This window comes from Solanum pennellii, chromosome 7, assembly GCF_001406875.1.
Source record: "Solanum pennellii chromosome 7, SPENNV200".
NCBI classification, from domain to species: domain Eukaryota; kingdom Viridiplantae; phylum Streptophyta; class Magnoliopsida; order Solanales; family Solanaceae; genus Solanum; species Solanum pennellii.
The window spans coordinates 44512132-44533990 of record NC_028643.1 but is presented as its reverse complement, the minus strand read 5'-3'; the positions used below and the strand labels follow the sequence as shown (position 1 = coordinate 44533990).

At 35.0% G+C, this 21859-nt stretch overlaps 1 protein-coding gene across 1 annotated transcript; it reads left to right on the top strand.

Annotated features, from left to right (window-relative positions):
* Positions 1–18052: 18052 nt before the first annotated feature.
* LOC107025022 lies at positions 18053–18986 on the top strand. Its single transcript, XM_015225906.1, has 2 exons — positions 18053–18273; positions 18617–18986. The coding sequence occupies exons 1-2, from the start codon at positions 18053–18055 to the stop codon at positions 18984–18986; spliced, it is 591 nt and encodes a 196-aa protein (XP_015081392.1).
* The last annotated feature ends 2873 nt before the right edge of the window (positions 18987–21859 follow it).

Genomic DNA, 21859 nt, shown 5'->3' with positions numbered 1-21859 from the left:
TTCCCTAATTTTTAATTTTAGAAGTAACACATTTATTTGTGTAAGTGGTTGTTTGGATTAACTAATTTTAGATGTTTTTAATTTTTGAGTAGTTTTTAGTTTGGCAGTGTTTCGAAAAGTTATAAAGTATTGTTCAATAACTAGTTTTAGGCCAAAATAGTTTTAAAATAAGTCAAGTTAAAATATTTTTCAGAATAAATACTAAAAATGTCGTGGAAAAGGCAAGATGACTTGAAAATTTCTTCTTTTTGTCTTGATTTGACATTTTGATTCTTATACTTTATGAAGTTTCATTGTGACACCTTAATTTAATTAAAGCAAGTATTTTAGAATCACTAATTGAGCTTATATGACAACTTAATGACTTAGTTAGACAAAATGTGTGAGTTTCACTCGGATAAGGAGGGTTAATATAAAATTTTGACTAATAAGGATATATAAAATTTTAAAAAAGTAAAAAAAAAAAGTCTTTTTTTTCCTCACATCCCCTTTCTCTTCATCATCTTCCAACAACATCTACATAGGCATCTGATATAGGGTATATTTATGAATTCAAATATCATTTTTATTCATGTTTTAGCTAAAGTTTTGAGTATAATCTTATGAATATGCATTTGTTTATTAAGGAAAAATGCACAAGTGCCCCCTCAACCTATGCTCGAAATCTCAGAGACACACTTATACTATACTAAGGTCCTATTACCACCCTGAACTTATTTTATAAGTAATTTTCTACCCCTTTTCGTCCTACGTGGCAATAGCTTGAAAAAAAATTCAAACAATGTTGGACCCACAAGATAGTGTCACGTAAATCGAAAAGGGGTAGAAAATTACTAATAAAATAAGTTCAGGGGGTAATAGGACCTTCGTATAGTATAAGTGTGTCTATGAGATTTCGGACATAGGTTGAGGGGGTACTTGTACATTATCCCGTTTATTAATTATATGTTATGATAAGCTAATGGACATGATAAGGATGATTATAGGCCAAAAAAGTATTAAAAAAGATCCATATGATGGATTGGAAAGCAAAGAGAGTAATCAATACTAAAAGGGAGCAAAAAGAGTTGCAAGAAGGACCTTGAATGGGAATTGTTCCACACTTGCACAAGAACTAAACTTGAGAGACAGCAAAAGAAGGTAGGGTTCAAGATGAACCATACGGCGTTAAGCAGTAACCCTTATGATAGGACCAGCGCAACGATCATTCTATCTACCTTATTGAGTTAGACCTAGTCAAAGTGGAGTCCAACCGAATTTGAATTTTAAACCTATTATTATATGTATGTCTTCTCATGACGCTATTAGGATTACAAATTTATAACACTCAAATGTGCTATTTAAAATCAACTAAAAGGGATAACGATCATCGCCAATAAAATTACCCAACAAACAGTCGGGGTGGTATCCCATAGGAAATGGTACGAAAGTTAAGGACTCAATTGGTGAATTAAATTTCCATTAAGCTCAATGTAGTTAAATAGTAAATGGGTGGATGATTCCATCAAATTTAACAAAGCAATTTCTGACACACAATCTCTACTAATTCAATTAACAACAATTCACAAGATTAGATGACTCTAGGAGTGTGGAGTTTAGGCATTGATCTAACTAGGGGTGTTGTAGAATTACTCATTTCAGTTATACAATCAAAGATAGGATAAGTCATTTTTAAATCATGCTAATCTTCTTTCAATCTAATAACATCCTTTCATAGAATCTTTTTTTTGGTCTCATCTAAATAAAAAACTAAACAACCTAATACATTGAACTTTCAATACAACTAAATTGCAAACGTTGAACCTATTCTCCACTCATATTCTTTTTCGAGCACCCATAAAAAATCAAGGCTAAAATCAAGTTGGCCACCTCAATTTATGTATTAATCACTCAGGAATAGTTCAAATCTAAGATTTACAATTGTAAAACTGAGCAATTTAGCAAACCGACTAACTTAAATCAACATCCAACCCCATAATCACATCTCAAGAGATTGGGATTTTAGCCACCCAACATAAAAAGCGAAGAAAATATACCTTTTATGAAAGTAGTCATGAATAATATGTAATTAAGCAATTACAAGCAAAACCACTTTGAATTTAACCTCAAATTTACAACTTCAATCCATTAATTTCAAAACCCTTGGTCATAAAAGTATTTTTCACTCAATAGAAAGTGTTGCTCTCTCTAAAATATTAAGAATTTTCTCTCCAAAATTTTGAACTGCCTTTTCTCTCTCCTTTAAACTATTTATAGTTTCTCAAACTTTGGCCCAGAACTAACATGTGCTCCCCATTTGGTGACATTAGTTGCGCTCATCGATCTCAATCAACAAATCACCAATCAGAGTTCAACAAACCTTTTTCTCATTTCAGATTTCAGGTATTTGATCTTCATTCGGCGATCTTTTCTGGTATGATGAATCTCGATCAACACCTTAATTCTCCATTTGAACTTCCATTTTATCACCCAACACTGTTAAATTTTAGTGATGTTTGTTTGCCTTTTTCCACTCGGCGCATCATCATTTACCTATGATTTATCCCATCAGCAAATAGCCCTACACCTATTGTAGTTGGGGCGATCCCATTCTTGCTAGGCAATCTGCCTTTCTCATATCGTGATCAACAATGTATCATTTTCACTTCTTTAAGCTTTTTTGGTCATTCTTTCAAACGTCAATCCTTGCATTTTCCATGGTTAAAAATCATCAATATTTTATCAGAATAGGACATAATCGGGCATTGAAGACACTAATTATTGTGCTAATCAGACTTAAAATGAGTGTAAATTTACTAATCGTCACGAATTATTAGTAGAGGATTACAACTTAATAATAGAGATTAGAATTCACTTTTATAAGTTTTATGGTTTATTATAAAATTCTGGTAGATTATTATGGAACAAACAAAACTCACTTGCAAAAGCTACATCAATCAAATGTTCTTATTACTTTCTTTTATATATATGTTCTCTAGTAGTTTAAGTTGTTATAGTAATTGTTTACCGCTAGTTATGAGCATAAATAAACTCATAATTAGGGTTATGTAACTTAAAGTATGGATGATGATAATGATCTTTTCCAATAAATGTCTTTTTGTGACAAGGTGATCTTGGTCACAAGTTTTTTCTACAATTAATATTTTTTAATGACTGACAAGATTAAAATAACTCGTCAGTATTCTGATTTTCTTGATAAAAGAACTTAATATTAGTAAAAAGGACCATTAACAAGAATTTGGTATTATCAACTACCATCTAATAACTTAATCTCAATAGATGATAGTGTAACACCTCAGATTTTAAAAACAATCAGACTGCATTTTATCGCAGTAACATGTTCAAGTCTATGAGACCAATCTACCATTCGTAGGACTTTCTACAGTTCACCAGTACGGTTCGTCAAATGATCTACGAGTCATGGATGAGTCTCGTAGATGGATCTTTGACTTAGTGAATTTCGAAGGCCAAAAGTTGTTTTCTATGGTTGGTGTCTACGGACCATTGAAAGTTCGGCCAAAAGTTATTTTTTATGGTTGGTGTCTACAGACCGTTGAAAGTTCTATAGGCCGTAGACAAGTCTCGTCAAAGTCGATCAGAAAAATTTTGTTTTCTGAACTTTTCTACTACTGACTAGGATGGTCCGTATGAAGTAAGTCCAAATTGTAAAAGGATTTGATAGTTATTTATAAGGGGCTTTTGGGTCTTTTCCTAATTATGTTAAACCAATACTTAGTCGTTTTGTCTTCTACCTTAAGTCCTATATAAATCTTTTAAGTCCTAAAACTACCCACTTCAAACCCATTCTCCTAAATCCCCAAAACCTAATCAAATTCACTCCTCAATTTCCTCTCAACCTAAACAAACCTAACCCAAGCTAAAATGCCATTCAAGTCACCAAATTACCATTCTTTGTGGGCATTGAGTAGTAAGGTATGTGGGTATTCACCCATGGAGTCTATTCCTCCATGGGGTCCCCAAAGTTTCCAATTTCCATTGAACAAATTAGGCTTCCTTATAGTTCTTTATGAGTTTCATTCGATAATGATTTAGTATCATTGATTAAGTTTTCCCAGTACATGGATTAATGTGAATACATGATATTTAGTTGAAATTATATTGACCCATGCATCATTCACGATTTTCAACTATGAACCTATAATGAACCCATGAACCATTAATTTTGGAAGATTATGCATGTCTTATGAAAATGATGTTTATGATTATATGATGCTTTTAAATGAAAGTATCAATATTGTAGTGAAAGCATTTCTCACATATGAATATGTATGAATTGTGAATGATATTTCTCACATAGGAATTCACATTGGTGAAATGTTTTCTCACTTATGCTTGGATTAAAATAGATGGAGTTATTGTATGATTTGATCTTAAGATGTGGACTGGTATTGATCATTGTCTTTCCTATGTTATATTTATATTTGACTTTTTATCTATTCTATTGAGATTTAGACTTAAAACGAAGAGCGCTTTGAGGTGGAGACTCAAATAGGGTAGTCTCTAGAAGCAACCTATAACCCCTAACTATATGCCCCCATTGGATTGTCTCAAATGACCTAGCTAGTGAATCCACTTTAGCAAACTTGACAAGTAGATCCCCTTCTTTTGGTATGAGGGGTATACCGAATTCCATGACATAGCTCTCGTTGTCTTATTGTCGGTTAAAGCTAATATCCTAAAAATTGATTAAGTTTTTTTTCAAAGCTTTCTTTTTTCCGTTATTTCAAATGCATTGACTATATCTTATGACTTATATGTTGTTGCTTCTTTAAGCCCTTAATTTTTCAAATGTTGGTTATGCACTACATGTTTGTAAGTTATTCATGCTACTATGCCTATTTTATGCATATTTCCCCATATTTAGTATATTTGATGTACTAATGCATACTTGTGCATACATGGTTTCATTAGTTTAAGGTCAGACCTTCTATCTCTCACACTTGTGGCGAGTGGATCATTTTACTGGATTCAATAATTGGTGAGTCCTCGCATTCCAAGGACTGAGATACTTGTATATCTTTAAGCCATTTCAATTTTCAGATTTTTTATGTGATATATGTGTTACGTCCTACTGATAATAGATGGCTTGTTGAGACTTATGTTAGACTTACACTTTTGTCAAACTCTTTTATGATATAAGACTGTTTCATTTGAAATATCTATTTTAATTATCCTTTATGATGCATGCTAAGTGACTTGTATAGGGCTTCTCGGGTTTCTATACGTCATGTTACACCTAGGGTATATTTTTTGTAATGACAACTAGCTTGCATGAGGCTTTTGATGGATGAACAATTTAATTTGATACTCAATTGTCGGGAAGGACTTACGATTATATTCTTTTAGTTAGGCCAAGAGGATTTAGGAGACTTAACGATTTATAAGTTTTGCACAACGAACACAAATGAATGAATTGATAATAAAGTATTTATTTGAATTCTGATAACTAAGAACTATAATCCTAGTTCACAGTTATTATTGGTAGGAATCAAAGTAATAGTTATTAGTTCTCATAAAAATTTCTAATGTTACAATAATAGTTACTGATTTGAATCTCAACATCAAATTATTAAAATAAATCAAGTAGGCTCTTTGTGGGATTCATCCTTAACCTAGTTTGGTTACTATGCATGAATCTCACATAAGAATATCCACAACACTAGCTAGCTTCTCCTATAATCTCACCCTGGGTAAGCTATAAAGCTAAACGTAAAAAGGGCCCTGCATGAGTCAAGCTAACCACTCACCCTAGCCCACTAACCAAAGGTCCAAGCAGGGCTACTAGAAGGTCATATCCTAGCTCGATCGGTATCATCTAACCTAAATCCAATCCCAAAACTAGTTGTATGGGCCCTAAAATTCTACTTCTAAAGTAACTCTATCCAAACATAAGGTAACACTCCACAATAACAACACTAAGGTCATTATAGCCTAAATTCAACTCACTGTGACAAATTGGATGTCAATGAGTAATACAAATCTCAAGAATCACCTAAAATAATCGAAAAAGGCCTAAATGATACAAGTAGGGAAAATAACAAGGAATAATGCTAGAAATCCACCCCCACAATTAGCTAATTAGCATGCTAGAACAATCAACAAACAAGATCGATAGATAGTACGATGTATCCTACCTCAAAGCCTATCACACTGCTGAAAACCACTAAACTGGTGCCTTCCCTTTCTGAGCCACCTCCAGATGATGCCATTCTATTGAATTAGTTATCCACACATCAATACACACATTTTGACACCCTAATTGTAATAAAAATAGAACTAAAAAGCCAAAAATGGCATTTTGGGACCCATGTAAAGAGTCACAAAATTAACTCCATCATTGGGTCCCAATCAGTTTAAGGAGCTTGTACCCCAAACATGGGCATAATATAAGCATTAACGATTCCTAAACATGCCACAACATAAAATAGCTTAAGAATTTTCAAAATCAAGCTTAAAGGTAAGGAAATTATTAGAACTTATGGGTCTACGAGCGTGAATAATGAGCTTTATAAAGCCCTAACACTATTTCAGCTCAATAAAATGAAATTACATTAGGTCAAAATTAATCACATAAAAATGATTCTAATTTTGGGAAAATGAGGAGGAACATCTAGATATATTCACCAATCATTAACACTAAGGTGGCAAAATGACCGCTTAAACGACCAAGCACATGGCTGGCCAACCCCGACTAAGAAGTCCCTAGGCCGCTAAAGTGGCTACCACTAATATAACATCCTGGAAGTTAGAAATTCGAAAGAAAAATTGAAATACTATTTTTTCCATTGAGCAGGTTCTACGAGTCAAATATATGGACCACAGGAACGAAGTCTTAGACCTAGATTTGAGTTTTGAAAAATTAAGTTTCTGAAGATTAGACCTATGAATCGACATGACAGTTGTAGATAGTTTGACGGGTTGTAGAGATAATTAATAGGGTGGATTCAGAGATTTATTTTAAGACCTCCGTGTCACCGAAGGATTTAACAGGTCATCATTTTTTCTATGAGTCGTATAATGAGTTTCATAGAAAGCTTCAAAAATTTAAAGATTTTGGAGTTAAATTGGGTTCTACAGATGTGGTCCAGCGACTATAGAAATATTAAATAGACTGTATAATGGTCTTATGGGAAATGAATGAATTTTTTGGGTTTCCAAAGTTGGTTTTACAGGTCACCAGAACGGGCCGTAGGAATTCGTATGGACCGTAGGGCTGTCTGAAAGTTATTTTTTAAAGAGGTATTTGCATTTTTTTTCCTATGCTCCTATTCCTATATTAAGTCGTTTTGTCTATAAAAAGGGACTTAATAACTGATTTAACCCCTAAGTTCTACCCATTCTCTTCATTCCCCCAAAATTTTTGAAGTTTCTTTCCAAGGTTTTCTCTCCAAGGCTCTCAAGGATTCTTCAAGTTCAAGTCACCTTTCTTCATCATTGCTTAGAGATACAAGATTAAGGTATGTACGAAGTTCATCAATGAGTATTATTCACCCATTGAGTCTCAAAAGATTCTTTATTTCTCCAATTCAATTTTAATTCAATTGGTTAGGTTTTTATTCAATTCCTCATGGGTTATATTTGTATGGATTTAATTTATTTGATTTACTCATATTATGAATACTTATACTCAATTTCATGCTTTCTAATCAATTCCATATAACCCATCCATTGATCATGATTTTGACTCTAAACCCAAATGTGAGAGCCCGTGGTTCTTTTACATAATATATGTAGCATGGGGCATGAGTGTATGAGGTGTATATGACTTGGTGTATCATGTCGGGAAAATAAGGTTTTAAAGGGTTGTCAAATCAAAAAATTAGACTAAACTTATCCTTTAAACAGGTTCGAGTTAAAGAATGCCTCTTGTAACACCCGCTCGTTCGGAAGGTTAAAATTAACTAGTACTTTAGGGATAAGACTAAGATTGTCTTATATGATAATAAGGATGTTTTATAAAGTAATATAGTTGCACGATGATTGAAATTTTGAAGTCAAGCAAATTGTAAAATAAAATTCGTCAAAGTTAGAGTAAGTTTCTTTGATAAACTTTCTAAAATTTTAGTTAAATGTTTCGAGAATTTTCTCTTAAAAGGACCCTAAGATACCAATCGAAGGTCTACAAGTCTACTGTAACAACCCGCAAGTACACCATAGAAGTTAGAGCGTCCTTGTGTAGCCACACGGCAAATGAGACTTCAAGAAGTCTCATCTAAGCCACTCGTATCATTCTTTGCATAATAAACATACTAAAATGAGTGATAATTTAAAACTTTGTTCACACACGAAGAACTCTTTCCATAATCATTACACAAGAGGAAGACTTTCATTTAATACATTAAACCTTTACAGCATCTCCTTGAACCTCTAGACTTTAGAGTATACAATACTTGGGACTAAACCCATACAAGACATAAAATAAAGACTAAGACATAAGGGAACACGTGGATATTGTCCTCGAATCGATGAGGACTCACCAATACTTCATCTTCAACCCTTAGAAACCTATCCACCCTCCATGGCACATTTCCCTCCACTTTAGTCAAAAAGGGAAAAGAAAGGGTTAGCACATTAGATGCACTAAGTATGAAAGCCATGCAAGGGTTAGCACATTAGATGCACTAAGTATGAAAGCCATGCAAAAACCAATGAAAAAGGGAAATTTAGAAAATAACATGCTTTTCATGAATTTTTATTAAAACATCATACTATAATCATAAGAACAACATTTAACAACTTAGAAACACATAATAAATCATTTAAGCAATTATTCACCTTTTTAGGAAAACATCAGGATGACTTACTTCATTGTACAATGAAGTTCCTTTTATCACTTTACAAACCTTTTTAGCATATAATCCCCTCACTAAGAGCTATCCTAAGACTCACTTAAGTAAGAAAAAGAGAGACCGCCCATACACCCTCTGTAGGCACACCTAAATGATCCTTAAGACCACCCATAATGAGATATACACACTTACAAATACATCAATCACATGAATATGAGATTCTCCTATCAAATGTGATTCTAAGGTTCACTTGAGTGAGTTGTGAAACAACCGCCCATACAATCCCTTACACACACACACACTTAAGAGATACTATAGACTACCTAAGATAGAATCATTCTCACTTAATACATTAGCATCCATATAATATGACATTCTCCTCTACAAAGGTTATCAAAAGACTTACTTAAGTAAATCAAGAAGATAACGTCCATGATTGGCCTCTTCAAGATTACCTAAGTAATCCTTAAGAATACCTAAGTTTGGATCATGTCTATATAATCAACCATCTTCCCTAACTAGAGTCATTCTTAACACTTATCTAGGTAAGATAAAAAGTGACCATTCTCATGCCCCCTTCACAACTTAACTAAACAACCCTTAACTACTCTAGATAAGTACTTATTCATTTAACATACTTTCTTAACTTAAATCATTACATTCATTAGTTAATTTAAGACTCATTCATCACATAAAGACATTCAAGTAATGGTCTTGGACAAGACCTAGGGACTCTAACTAACACCTTCAAAGCCTATTGTGCAATCTCTAGATAGCGTCCCATACCACTTCTTAAACCATAGAACTTCTCTAATGCTAGTAGGTATCCCATATGATGAGAATAGGAAATAACCGACATAGACCATGGTAGCAAAGCATGGAATCCGGAGTTCTAACCTACTCCAATGAGGGTATCCTACTTGCCAATGGTAGAACTTGGACACATCCCATGTAGGCACATGGTTAAGGAATATGAAGGGCGTGCTTTGTATTCTAGTCTCATCCTTTAACTAGAACTACTTCCCTTACCATAGTCACTCGGTGCTAGCCTTTGTTCTCATAGAGTAATTTTCATTAAAGGTTCATATAAAAGGGTTTCATATCTAGTTCATAACCCAATCACATTTACCTTACCAAAGAAAGGTCCACTAGGGCTACCTTACAATGGCGATAAGAAGATCATAATGACTTTCCCAAGGATTGATATGATGCCGTTCCAGCCAATCAACCTTAAGTCTATCATTCCTTTACTTGAAGGATACCATTATGACTTTCAACTTCAACATTCATAACCTTACCACTAGGCTCAAGGTTCCACATAAAGACCCGGTTAACATCATTCAAGGTCACATGTCATTCGTACATACAAGACTAAGAGGCTTTAACATCCTAAGTCAAGACAACTCATCTTCATTCATACATGCATCAAGTAAGGGACACAAGTAAAGCAATACAAGACACAACATACTTCACTTTAACACATATTACATGTCATTCTTTATGTCACTTAGGAATAACCCTTATCATCTTTATGTCATCCTATACACTACCATATCATCATCAATATAACCATCATAGACTCATATAGTCAAGTAGGAACAACTATGGATCAACATCTAAGACTACACATACAAGGACATAGCCATAGTCTACATGATCTCAAAACATATAATTTCACATTACTTCACATATAGATAGATATGCTCATACTTCACATAAATCAACTACACAAATCATAATAATACTTCTAGTAGTGGCGACAAGGCCATGATAATCATATTGCATAAAGTAACGTCGACAAGGCCACATCAATTCACATAGCACGCCAACATAAGTGGACCATACCGATTAACATTATAATACAAAAACTATATATAATATTAATAGAGCTAGGGCAGCATACCATCGTTCAATCTCACCACTTCAATCCAAAGTCAAATCATCCAATTCAATAACATAAGGACCTTACCCATGGCCATGAACATCAATTCAATACATAAACTATAGCACTCAATGAATCTAGGTCAATTCAATATAGATTCATTAATCTAAGACAACCTAGATATCAATTTAATACAACTATTACATCAATCAATAGCCCATAGGAAACTACACTAGAATTCATAAGCCTTAAGTAAATATCAATTCAATAAGCTTAATATTAAATAGATCTAAAAATATATATACAATACTCAATTGATCAAATTGAAACAGCCTATAAACCAATCAATCATAATCTACACATGAATCAAAAGCCATAAAAATCTACACTTGAATTCATTAATATCAAAACATGATCACATAACCCATATTTTAGTCAAATTGAGAGATTTGTGAAGGTCAAGGGTTCATGGAGAATTTCATTGGAAAACATCAATTATACATCAATAATATCATATCTTAATGTTCAAAAACCTTTCATGCAAGAACCCAAGACTTATAGTAGAAATTGGACTTTTTCATCTTTTTGAAATCTTTGAAAATCATCTTTGAAATTGGATCTAAGGTGATAGCAAGCCTTAGATGAATAAATATCATACCTTATTAGAATAATCCAATGATAATTGAATATATACTCCATTGAAGATCCATCTTCAAGCTTTATCTCCACCTTGAGCTCTATGGAGGTTTTTTAAGAAACATTGGGAGGGAATGAGTTTTGATATAGGTGCTAGGGCTTAAATGAGAGTATTAGGTATATACTCTTAAAATAACCTTAAACTCCCAAAATAACCATCCTTCTATTTTATAAGACTTGGGGTAAATTTCCAAAAACCCCAAGCCTTAACAGAAAGGTTGCAGATTTTTCACAGCACCATCGACGGTCCATGGGTGAGACTACGCCCCGTCGATGGGGTTCGTTGGTTGCATTTGAATCTTATCAACATGCAGGCATAGCTTAATCGATGACATCCATCGAAGGGCCATCGCCTGATCAACTGGCCGTCGTTCGGGGCAGTCGATTGCCACTGCATGGCAGTGTTGAGCTCGAAGCTTGGATCCTCTTTCTAGGGCCCCTTGTGGGTCCTACATGGAGTCTTACTCGGAAGTTTCCAACCCAAATATGTTCGTATATGATTTTAGGACCTACCACATCAGTTTCATTCAAAACGAACATCTAAAACTCGAGACGAAACATGCATAGACACCCGAGGTTGTTTCGAGGCAAACCTTTCGAACGTCATGGACGTTCTTGGACGTTTGACCTCCAAACTTCATGAAACTTGACATACTAACTATAAGCACCATAATAACTCATATAATTACCTCATTAAATCATTAAACACACAATTAGGCACCTAACCACATATGAGGACCATAGGTGACTTAGTCGTCAAACGCCTTGGTCGTCCCTTGATGTTTCACTTCTAAATCACCTAAAACTCTAGACACTGCCTCAATACTACATTTTAGTCCACTTTAGGACCTTAGACCATCATGACAACCATGTTAGGCTCTAGCTTCACCTATTTCATTTTCGGGATCTTACATCTACTTTTTACAATGCATTAACTAGTTCACTAACACGACTTTGGAATAGATTTACATTGACATTGTTGTGAGACTAAACAAGCAGACACGTGAAGATGGCCCCCATATCCCTATGTCGGTTTAGCTTTATAATATTTGTTTTCCTTTCATTTCATCTTATTATTTTAGCACAAATAAGAATAAAGTAGTCCAAAATCCTCTCTAAGGGTTCACCTACCATCCAAACCAAAATATATAAGATTTCAACATGGTTACACCATTCCAATGTTCTTAAATATTATGTTACTTCTTTTCTCCTTGTTAGTTGTAATTTGAAGAATGCTTCATGGTGAAGGAGTCTCAATTTGAGGTGGTTTTTCTTCTATATGGAGGTAAGAATTCTCACCCTTTATTTTATTGAGTGAATTCAAGTTATAACAAAGTTATATAAGCAAGAACACATGAATAGATAGTTGGAAAATCGTATTTGGATAGTTATGTGATGTTGGGCTATTTTGAAGTATTTTTTGATATTATTTTTGCCGGAATTCTTGAAAATGATTTTTTTGTATGTGATTGTTATTGATATAAATTTGGGAGAGAATAGAAAGTATAGATGGGTATTGAATTGTAAGATAAATTAGCATCGCACTAGTTCTATTATTTCATTGCGATTTTCAAATGGTTTCTTCTTGGTTCAAGGTCTCTTGTATGAGGAGACCATTTGGTATTTTAGAAGACATGTTAAAATACTATAAACTTAACCAAGTTGAAGTTAAAGTTCTGACCTCTTAAGCCATTATCAATTATGAGGAGAAAGACATGATTCCAACTGTAATAATTGGATGAACTCATGTGATATTGATCAGAAGTCATGAGTTCGAGTTATTAGGTTATGTTGAACAATTATAGGACTGTATTACATATATTTTGGCTTTAATGGTAACATAGTTTGGGTTTGGTTATGGTTATTTTGCTGTTGGAAAGGAGGGGTGTGACGATACACCGAATTTTTATTGCTTTGCAGACATTTGGTTGTGGTGGGAAATTTTGTAGGTTTTCACTTGTTAATAGTTGCTGAAAAATGTGTGTCATGCCACTAATTTTTTTATTGTAATTTGGAAAAGAGAATGAATTGAAGCACATATTTTAAAAGCGCTAGACAAGCTAATCACTCTACTAGTAATATCTAAGTTGCTACTTTGACCCTGAGGTGTTACTATTCTGCATGTAATGATCGTGTCACATGATTTTGTGTATATTACATACTGCAAGGATGTGGTACAGTCTATTTAAATGCTGCAAGACTCTTAATCAAGGTATTTTAAGGCTAAACATTGTACTTCCTTTGAGCACAAATTTTAGAAACCTAAATCATAAAATGATGTTTTACTATTTTATTGCTAGAAAGACTTTTTTAAAAGGCATTGGAATTGTAGCTCAAGTATTTTTTATGACTCCATTATGCTGATATTCCAATCGTTCAATTATATAGGGCACTTAACGTCTATATTTCATTTCATTGGTTCCCTTGACTATCGGTCAATGTTTATATATTCTTATTCTTCTTTAGATGTTGTAACTTCAAAATATTATGGAGGAACATTAAGAATTTGCAATCCGTCCTCCTTCCTCGCTAAATTATTTATTTTTGAAATACTTTCTTTTACAAACTACTAAGGAGACATCTATAGAAACTAAGTGAACAAACGTAAGCTCTTTAGAAACATCCTCGGGTTTAAGATACCTTTCTAAATACGAGTGAAGTGTTCCAGTTTAACCTACAAGCATATGAGATTCTATGAGTCATTTACATGTTATGCAAAATATTATGAGAACAACAGTATTAACAAGGCAAGATTGACTACATGATTATGGTAAGATAAATGATTACAAATTCATGACATGACATACTATGCATTCTATTCCTAAACTTTAATTGGGAGGTATAGGGCGTATTGTAAATATTTTTATGTATGAGACACAAATCGCCACAAGTTGGTAAATGTGATGTCGGTTAACTACTCGATGGCACAACCATTGCTATCACTTTATTGGGTATGACATTTATTTTCATATGTGTATTATATATATATATATATATATATATATATATACATATATATATATATACATATATATTATATATGTTTATGTATGTATGTATATGTATGCATATGTATGTATGTATTCATGATATTCTATTACACGAGCATACGATGCATATTTACTTTACATAAAGTCAGATGTCAGCCAGGGAGGCTATAAAATTTTCTATTTTAGGTGGTATTTTCATTACCCTTTTTCGGTAGCTATTTATGATTTGACTTTCTTCCTTATATACAAAAACAATTTTATTCGTACTTACATCCCATTGACTGGAACACTGCATTTTTTATTCTTGCTTGCAAGTCTAGGTAGTGTTTTTGATTGACCCATTCTTTAGGATTCATGGTTCAGCCGGGAGTTGGTAAGCTCCACCTATTCATGAGCTTTCATAGGATGTTTAATTTTGTTGTACCGTTTGGGTATGATTGTGGCCTTGTCCTGACCAATGCTTACAACACTCTTAGAGACTATTGTGAACATGGTATTCTTTGTTTCTTTCTACATCTTCTAGTCTAACACCCCAAAATGAAATAGGATGATCTAGAGCCTCACATGGGTTTTTAAGAGTTATTTACTTAGTAATTTAATGAGTAAATGAGTTTATAGGTCATATTGGTTGTGTTTGAGGTCAAGCGTCAAGGATCGATCAAGACATTCGAAGACTAGTCCTTTGTATGCTCGAATGTTGATAGGTGTTTTGGGTTGAATGTTAGTGTATTTTTTGAGGTCTAGATCAGTAGTGATGACCATAACAACTAGATGTACATGTTTAGGGTCAAAACTTCCGGGTACAACTACCCAAGGACCAACCTAAGGGTCCTTGAGGAGGACCCAAGGTTCGGCCAAGAAGCTGTCAATACTGCTTGTGGGCAAAACCTTTAGGGAGCTAGTCCCGTCGCGGACATTCTCTACAAAGGAACAAAAATTTGTTCCGCTTAGCGGACATGGTCTTGGACCTCTCTGTCCCAAATTTAATTTCCAGAAACTCCAGGGAACACCTCCGCATTGCGGACTTTCTCCTCGATGAAAGTTCGAAAAATAAGGGTCAAGTTAGAGTTAATTAAAAGGTCCAAATAGTGTAGGGGTGTTTAGGGCACTTTGAGGATTTATTATAAATGATTTGTAAGTAACTTTTACCCAATTCACCAATCAAAAACAAAACCCTCAAATTAAAAATCAAAAGTTCTCCCTTCTCTCTAGATTCTCTCTCTACACAAATCCTCCATTGAAGAACTTTCAAGATCCAAGAAAAGGATCAATTCTCTAAGTTTTCAACCCAAATTTTGTGGTCTTCTCAATACTAAGGTATGATGACTCTTTATCTACAGTTAGATTTCTCTCTAGAGCCAATTCTCAAAGAGATTTCAGATTTTCAAATGATGATGAAAACCCCATTCTTTCTTTAACTCATAGGTTCTTGCATTAAATGGTTTCACATTTTTATGATTATATTAAGTTCTAATTGATAATTTCAAGTGAAAACCTCATGAACTCATGATCCCTCTAATTTCTTAATTTTCGTAAAGTGGGTTTGATAATTGTGATTGTCTATAGATAGAATTGTATTTAGAGTTTTTTATAGTGTTGATTCTTATTGTTATATATACCTATATATGTTGAATTGTTGAGGTAAGGTTGAGTTGGTTATTTGGCCTTATGGGCATGATGATGGGTATTCTCTTGTTATATTGGAAGTTGAATAATGGTGAATTGTAATATTGGAGAATGGTGAGTTGATTCAATTTATTATTATAGTAGGGTTGATTTTGTATGGTTTGATCCACATTTAGTGGAGGTTCTTACTACTTGTTGTTATTATGATTGTGATCTTAATGGCTCTATGAGGTGAATTAAATATTGGTTTTGTTGTGGAAGATGGGCATATTGTGAAGTTGCTATATGATGTTGAGATGAATTTGTATAAAGCTATATGATATTATGAATGGAAGCATGTTTCCTCTAAATATTGGTATGTGATGACTATAGACTATGAAGAGTCTCTATGTGTAGATATGGTGTCTTGTTTAGGTAGACCTTGTTGTCCTTACTTGATACTTCAATGATAAACGAGGTATTATAGAGAATTTCTTGAACAAGTATACCTAAGAATGGTGCCTCTTCTTGATGAGTCTAGAATCATAAGTGAATGTAAACCTTGAATATGAAAAGAAGGTTAATAATGAAGTGAATCAGATAGACCTAGCAAGGTATCCGTTTCATGAATGAGTTATCCTAATGAACCTTGATTAGTAGACGCTTGTGGATCCCTTCTTGGTAGTGGTATTGTGATTTGGTAAGGCTTAGGGATGGTACCTTTTCTAATAATCTTTTGTGAATGAACTTACTCTATGAGAACCAAGGAAAAGCACCAAGTAGATATGCTTAAGGTTGCAGCTTTACTTAAGAATGAGACTAGAGTACAAAGAAGCCTTTTGATATCCCTTAAATCATGTGCCTACATGGGATTTGTCCTAGTTCTACCTTTGACAAGTAGAACACCTTCCCCGGTGTGGGGTTTTATGACACCGGATTCCATACCTAGCTAGTGTAGTCTATGTCGGTTAATGCTTATTCTCATCATGTGGGATGTACACTTTAGCTATTGGATAGGTCCTACAACGTGTAGGTAGTAGAACGAGATTCTATCTGCACATAACACGAGTAGGTTTTGAAGGTACTAGAGTTGGTTTCCTAGGTCTTCCAAGTCCGTTATGTGAATTCCCTCAAGTGCATCATAAATGCATACTTTTCATGTAAATGTACCTTCACATGTTTTAAAAGTTTTTATGCATTTATCCATACTTAGTGCATAAATTTTAGTAACCCCTTTTGTCCCTTTTCTATTATGAGTATAGGTTCCGTCTAATTGGTAGCTCCTCCACTATTGAGTGAAGCTTGGTCTTCTTATCTCCAAGACTTGTGGTAGGTCCTCAAAGGTCAGAGGACATATGCACTTGATACCACTCTATGTTTTCTCTATTGATGTTATAGACTTAGTAACCTTCTTTTATGTTCATTTTTTCTAAAGAGTATTGTGTCTAAAGGGATAAGGACCCTATTTGAAGACTTTTGTTGAACTCTTACTAATAGATGGTGTGTGCGAGACAATATCAGACTATGTTAATGAATTTGGCTATGTTGTTAAATGAGAAGTCTATGTAAACTTCTTATATGGATAAACGAGAAGTCTAAGTATACTTTATATGTAAAGTTTTTAATTTTCTGCATTATTTCAAGTTCATTATGATGTGATGATTATGCTAAGGGCTTGTAGAAGACCCCTTCGGGGCCGAGTACGCTGGTAACATTTAGAAGGTACTCTCCAATCGTTACAAACTTGGTATCTAAGCATAAGGTTTGGTATAATAGTAGGGCTTATTTCACACACACCACGTTTAGTAGAGTCTTATTCATAAAGGTGAAGCGCACCACCTTTATGAATAGGGTACTATGAGATGATTAGGAACCTTCCTTTTTTCATTATTCTATGATTCTTTTTGGAGTCCTAACTCTATTATACTTTTTCCTTCTAATCCTTTTCTTATGCTTATAGGCCATGAATACAAGTAGGAATAATGCTAGAGGGCCGAAGAAGAGAATATGAATGAGGCAATTCCTCTCAAGTTTCTCAAAACCCTCAAGTTCCTATTGAATAAAGGGCTATGTCTAATGTTGAGATAACAAATTCCATCCATAGTTTGACTCAAATATTTCCTACCCAAGTTGCTAGGGATGCTAGAGTGCAAGTGAACTCCAATACTAGTACTACCGCTTCAACGATAAGGGATTTCACAAGGATGAATCCCCTTACATTCTTTGGATCCAAGGTGGAGGAAGACCCACAAGGGTTCATAGATGAAGTATTCAAGGTGGTAGATGCAATGTGAGTGACTTTTCAAGAAAAGGCGGATCTAGCTGCCTATCAACTTAAAGATGTGGCTCAAGTTTGGTATGAACAATGGAAAGATGAGAGGCCGATTAGAAAAGTCCAGATTACTTGGGGGGCATCCAAAACGACTTCCCTTGATAGGTTCTTTCCCTTGGAACTAATATAGAGAAAAATGAAAGAATTCATCAATCTTCGTCAAGGGAATATGAGTGTGAAGGAGTATATCCTCAAGTTTACTCAACTATCCAAGTGTGCTACCACCATGGTGGGGGACTCTACGGCCAAGACGAATAATTTTTTTTATGGGGATATCCAATCTTATGGTGAATGAATGTAGGTTGGCTATGCTAATTCCAATCATGGACATTTCTCATCTTATGGTCCACGCCGAACAAATTGAGGAGCAGAAGCTTAAACAAGTTGGTAGGGAGTTGAAGAGATCAAAGCCCAATGAGGGAAATTTCTCCAAGGCTAGATTTGAGATACAAGATAAACCAAGGTTCAAAAAGAGGTTCTTCAATTCAAGTCCCTCCAATGCTCCAAATCCCACTCAAGGGAAGACGACTACCCCTAAGCCTCAAGGAGAAGATAAGAGTGACCCTTTTGTGGAAAGAACTACTTGTTTCAAGTGTGGTAAAAAGCATGAAGGGAAGTGTCTTTTTATATGGGTGTTTGCTATGGATGTGGGAAAGGTGGCCACCAATTGAAGGATTGTCCAATCCGTGCGGCCAAAGAAAGGGAAATCACCAAAGCTCCCACTAATATTCCAAACCCTAATGCTCCTAAAAAAATCACTTCTATGCTCACTGCAATAGGGGTGATCAAGAGGATTTTGCAATGTTGTCACCGGTATGTTACAAGTGTTTTGCATTAATGTTTATGCTTTTACTAGATCCCGATGCCACTTTATCTTTTGTAACCCCTTTTGTGGCCATGATGTTGACGTACTTCCCGATGTCTTCCATGAACCTTTTCAGTTTCCACCCAAGTGGGTGATTCTGTACTTGTTAAAAGAGTTTATAGGGGTTGTCCCGTGTCATTTCCCAATAGAGTCATATTGGTGGATTTTGTAGAACTAGATATGTTTGACATTGATGTTATTTTGGGGATGTATTGACTACATTCTTGTTTTGCTTCCATCAATTGTAGAACTCGGGTAGTAAATTTTCAATTTCCCAATGAACCCATTTTTGAGTGGAAGGGGGAAATCTTGATCCAAAAAGTCGAATCATTTCATGTCTTAAAGCTTGAAAGTTAATCTCTAAGAGATGTCTTTATCATATTGTGAGAGTCAAGGATCTTGAGTCTGAGACTCCCTCAATAGAGTCGGTCCCCATAGTGAAGGATTTTCCAGCAGTCTTCCCCTATGACTTACCTGTAATTCCTCCCGAGCAGGAAATAGACTTCGACATTGACTTATTGCCGGATAGGAAACCATTTCAATTCCTCCTTATCGAATGGCTCCGACCGAGTTGAAGGAACTAAAGATTCAACTCAAAGATTTATTAGACAAAGGTTTCATACAACCAAGTATTTTTCCATGGGATGCCCCGATGTTCTTTCTGATGGGTTCCTTAGGATGTGCATTGATTATTGACGACTAAATAAGGTCACCATAAAGAATAAGTATCCTCTCCCTAGGTTTGACGATTTGTTTGACCAACTCGAAGTGGCAAGATACTTCTCAAAAATTGATTTGAGTCGGGGTATCATTAACTAAGGGTTAGAGAAGTTGACATACCTAAGACGACTTTCCGAACTAGGCATGGTCATTTTGACTTTTGAGTCATGTCTTTTGGTCTAACAAATGCCCTGTCGGCTTTCATGGAACTTATGAATCGAGTTCTTTGAAACTAACTAGATTTGTTTGTGATTGTCTTTATTTAGGACAACTTGATATATTCTAAAAGTGAGGGTGACCATGTGAACCATTTGAGAACAATCTTGCACGTTCTCAAGGATGCCCAACTCTATGCCAAATATAGTAAGTGTGAGTTTTGGTTGAGATCGGTTGCTTTTGTTGGTCACATTGTGTCAAGTGAAGGGGTAATAGTAGATCCAAGAAAAATGGAAGTAGTCAAAAGTTGGACTAGACCTTTGAGTCCTACCGACATTCGAAGCTTTTTGGGTTTGGCCGGGTACAATAGGAGGTTTGTTGAGGGATCTTTTATCTATCGAATCTCCATTGACGACCTTCACTCAAAATAATTCTAAGTTTGTATGGTCAGAGACATGTGAGAAGAATTTTTAGTTGTTTAAAGACAAGCGTACCTACGCTCTGGTATTGGCCTTGCCGAAGGGCACAAAAGGGTGTGTGGTATATTGTGACACTTCTCGAGTAGGTTTGGGTTGTGTCCTTATGAAAAATGGCAAGGTAATAGCATATGACTCAAGATAACTCAAGGCGCATGATAAGAACTATCCGACTCATGATCTTGAGTTAGCAAACATATTATTTGCTTTGAAAATATGGAGGCATTATCTATATGGGGTCCATGTGGATGTATTACCTATCATAAGAGACTCCAATACGGGTTCACTCAAAAGGAGTTGAATCTCTGGCAAAGAAGGTCGTTAGATCTCTTGAGGGACTATGATATGAGTGTCTTTTACCACCCTGGAAAACCAAATATTGTTGCCGATGCTTTGAGTCGAATGACTATTGGTAGTGTGCCTCATGTTAAAGTGGGTAAGAAAGAGCTTGCGAAAGATGTGCATAGATTGGCCCAGTTAGGTGTTCCTTAGAAGATTCTCCAAAAGGGGATTTCATGGTTCATCATAACTCCAAGTCGTCTTTAGTGGTTGAGGTGAAGTCTAAGAAACATCTTGACCCTTTATTTATGGAGTTGAAGGCGTCGGTTCTTAGTAAGCTCAATGCATCTTCCTCCCAAGAGGGGAAAGTGTAAGTAGGTACAAAGGTAGGTTGTGTGCTTCGTATGTTGATAACTTGAGAGGGGAAATTTTGGAAGAAGCTCATGATTCATTATATTCTGTTCATCTGGGTGCAACAAAAATATATCGTGATCTTCAAGAGGTCTATTGGTGTGACGGTTTGAAGAGGGATGTAGCGGAGTTTGTGGCTAAATGTCCTAATTGTCAACAAGTCAAGGCCGAACATCAAAAACTGAGAGGTTAAATCATGTAATGGATGTCCCTACTTGGAAATGAGAATATATCAAAATGGACTTCATTGTAGGTTTTCCCCTTACCCGGAGGCAAAACGATTCCATATGGGTCATTGTTGATACATTGATAAAATCTGCCAATTTTATCCCCATCAAATCTACTTATTCGACAGAGGAATATGCTAGATTATACCTTAATGAGATTTGAGGTTGCATGGGATCCCTTTATCCATCATCTCGGATAGAGGTGCCCAATTCAGTTCTCATTTTTTGAGGTCTATTTTAAAAGGGACTAGGTACTCAAGTGAAACATAGTACCACTTTTCATCCTCAACAGATGGCTAAGTCGAGCGCACCAGCCAAACCTTTGAAGATATGTTGCGATCTTGTGTATTGACTTCAAGGGTAATTGGGACGATCACCTACCGTTGGTAGAGTTCTCCGATAACAATAAC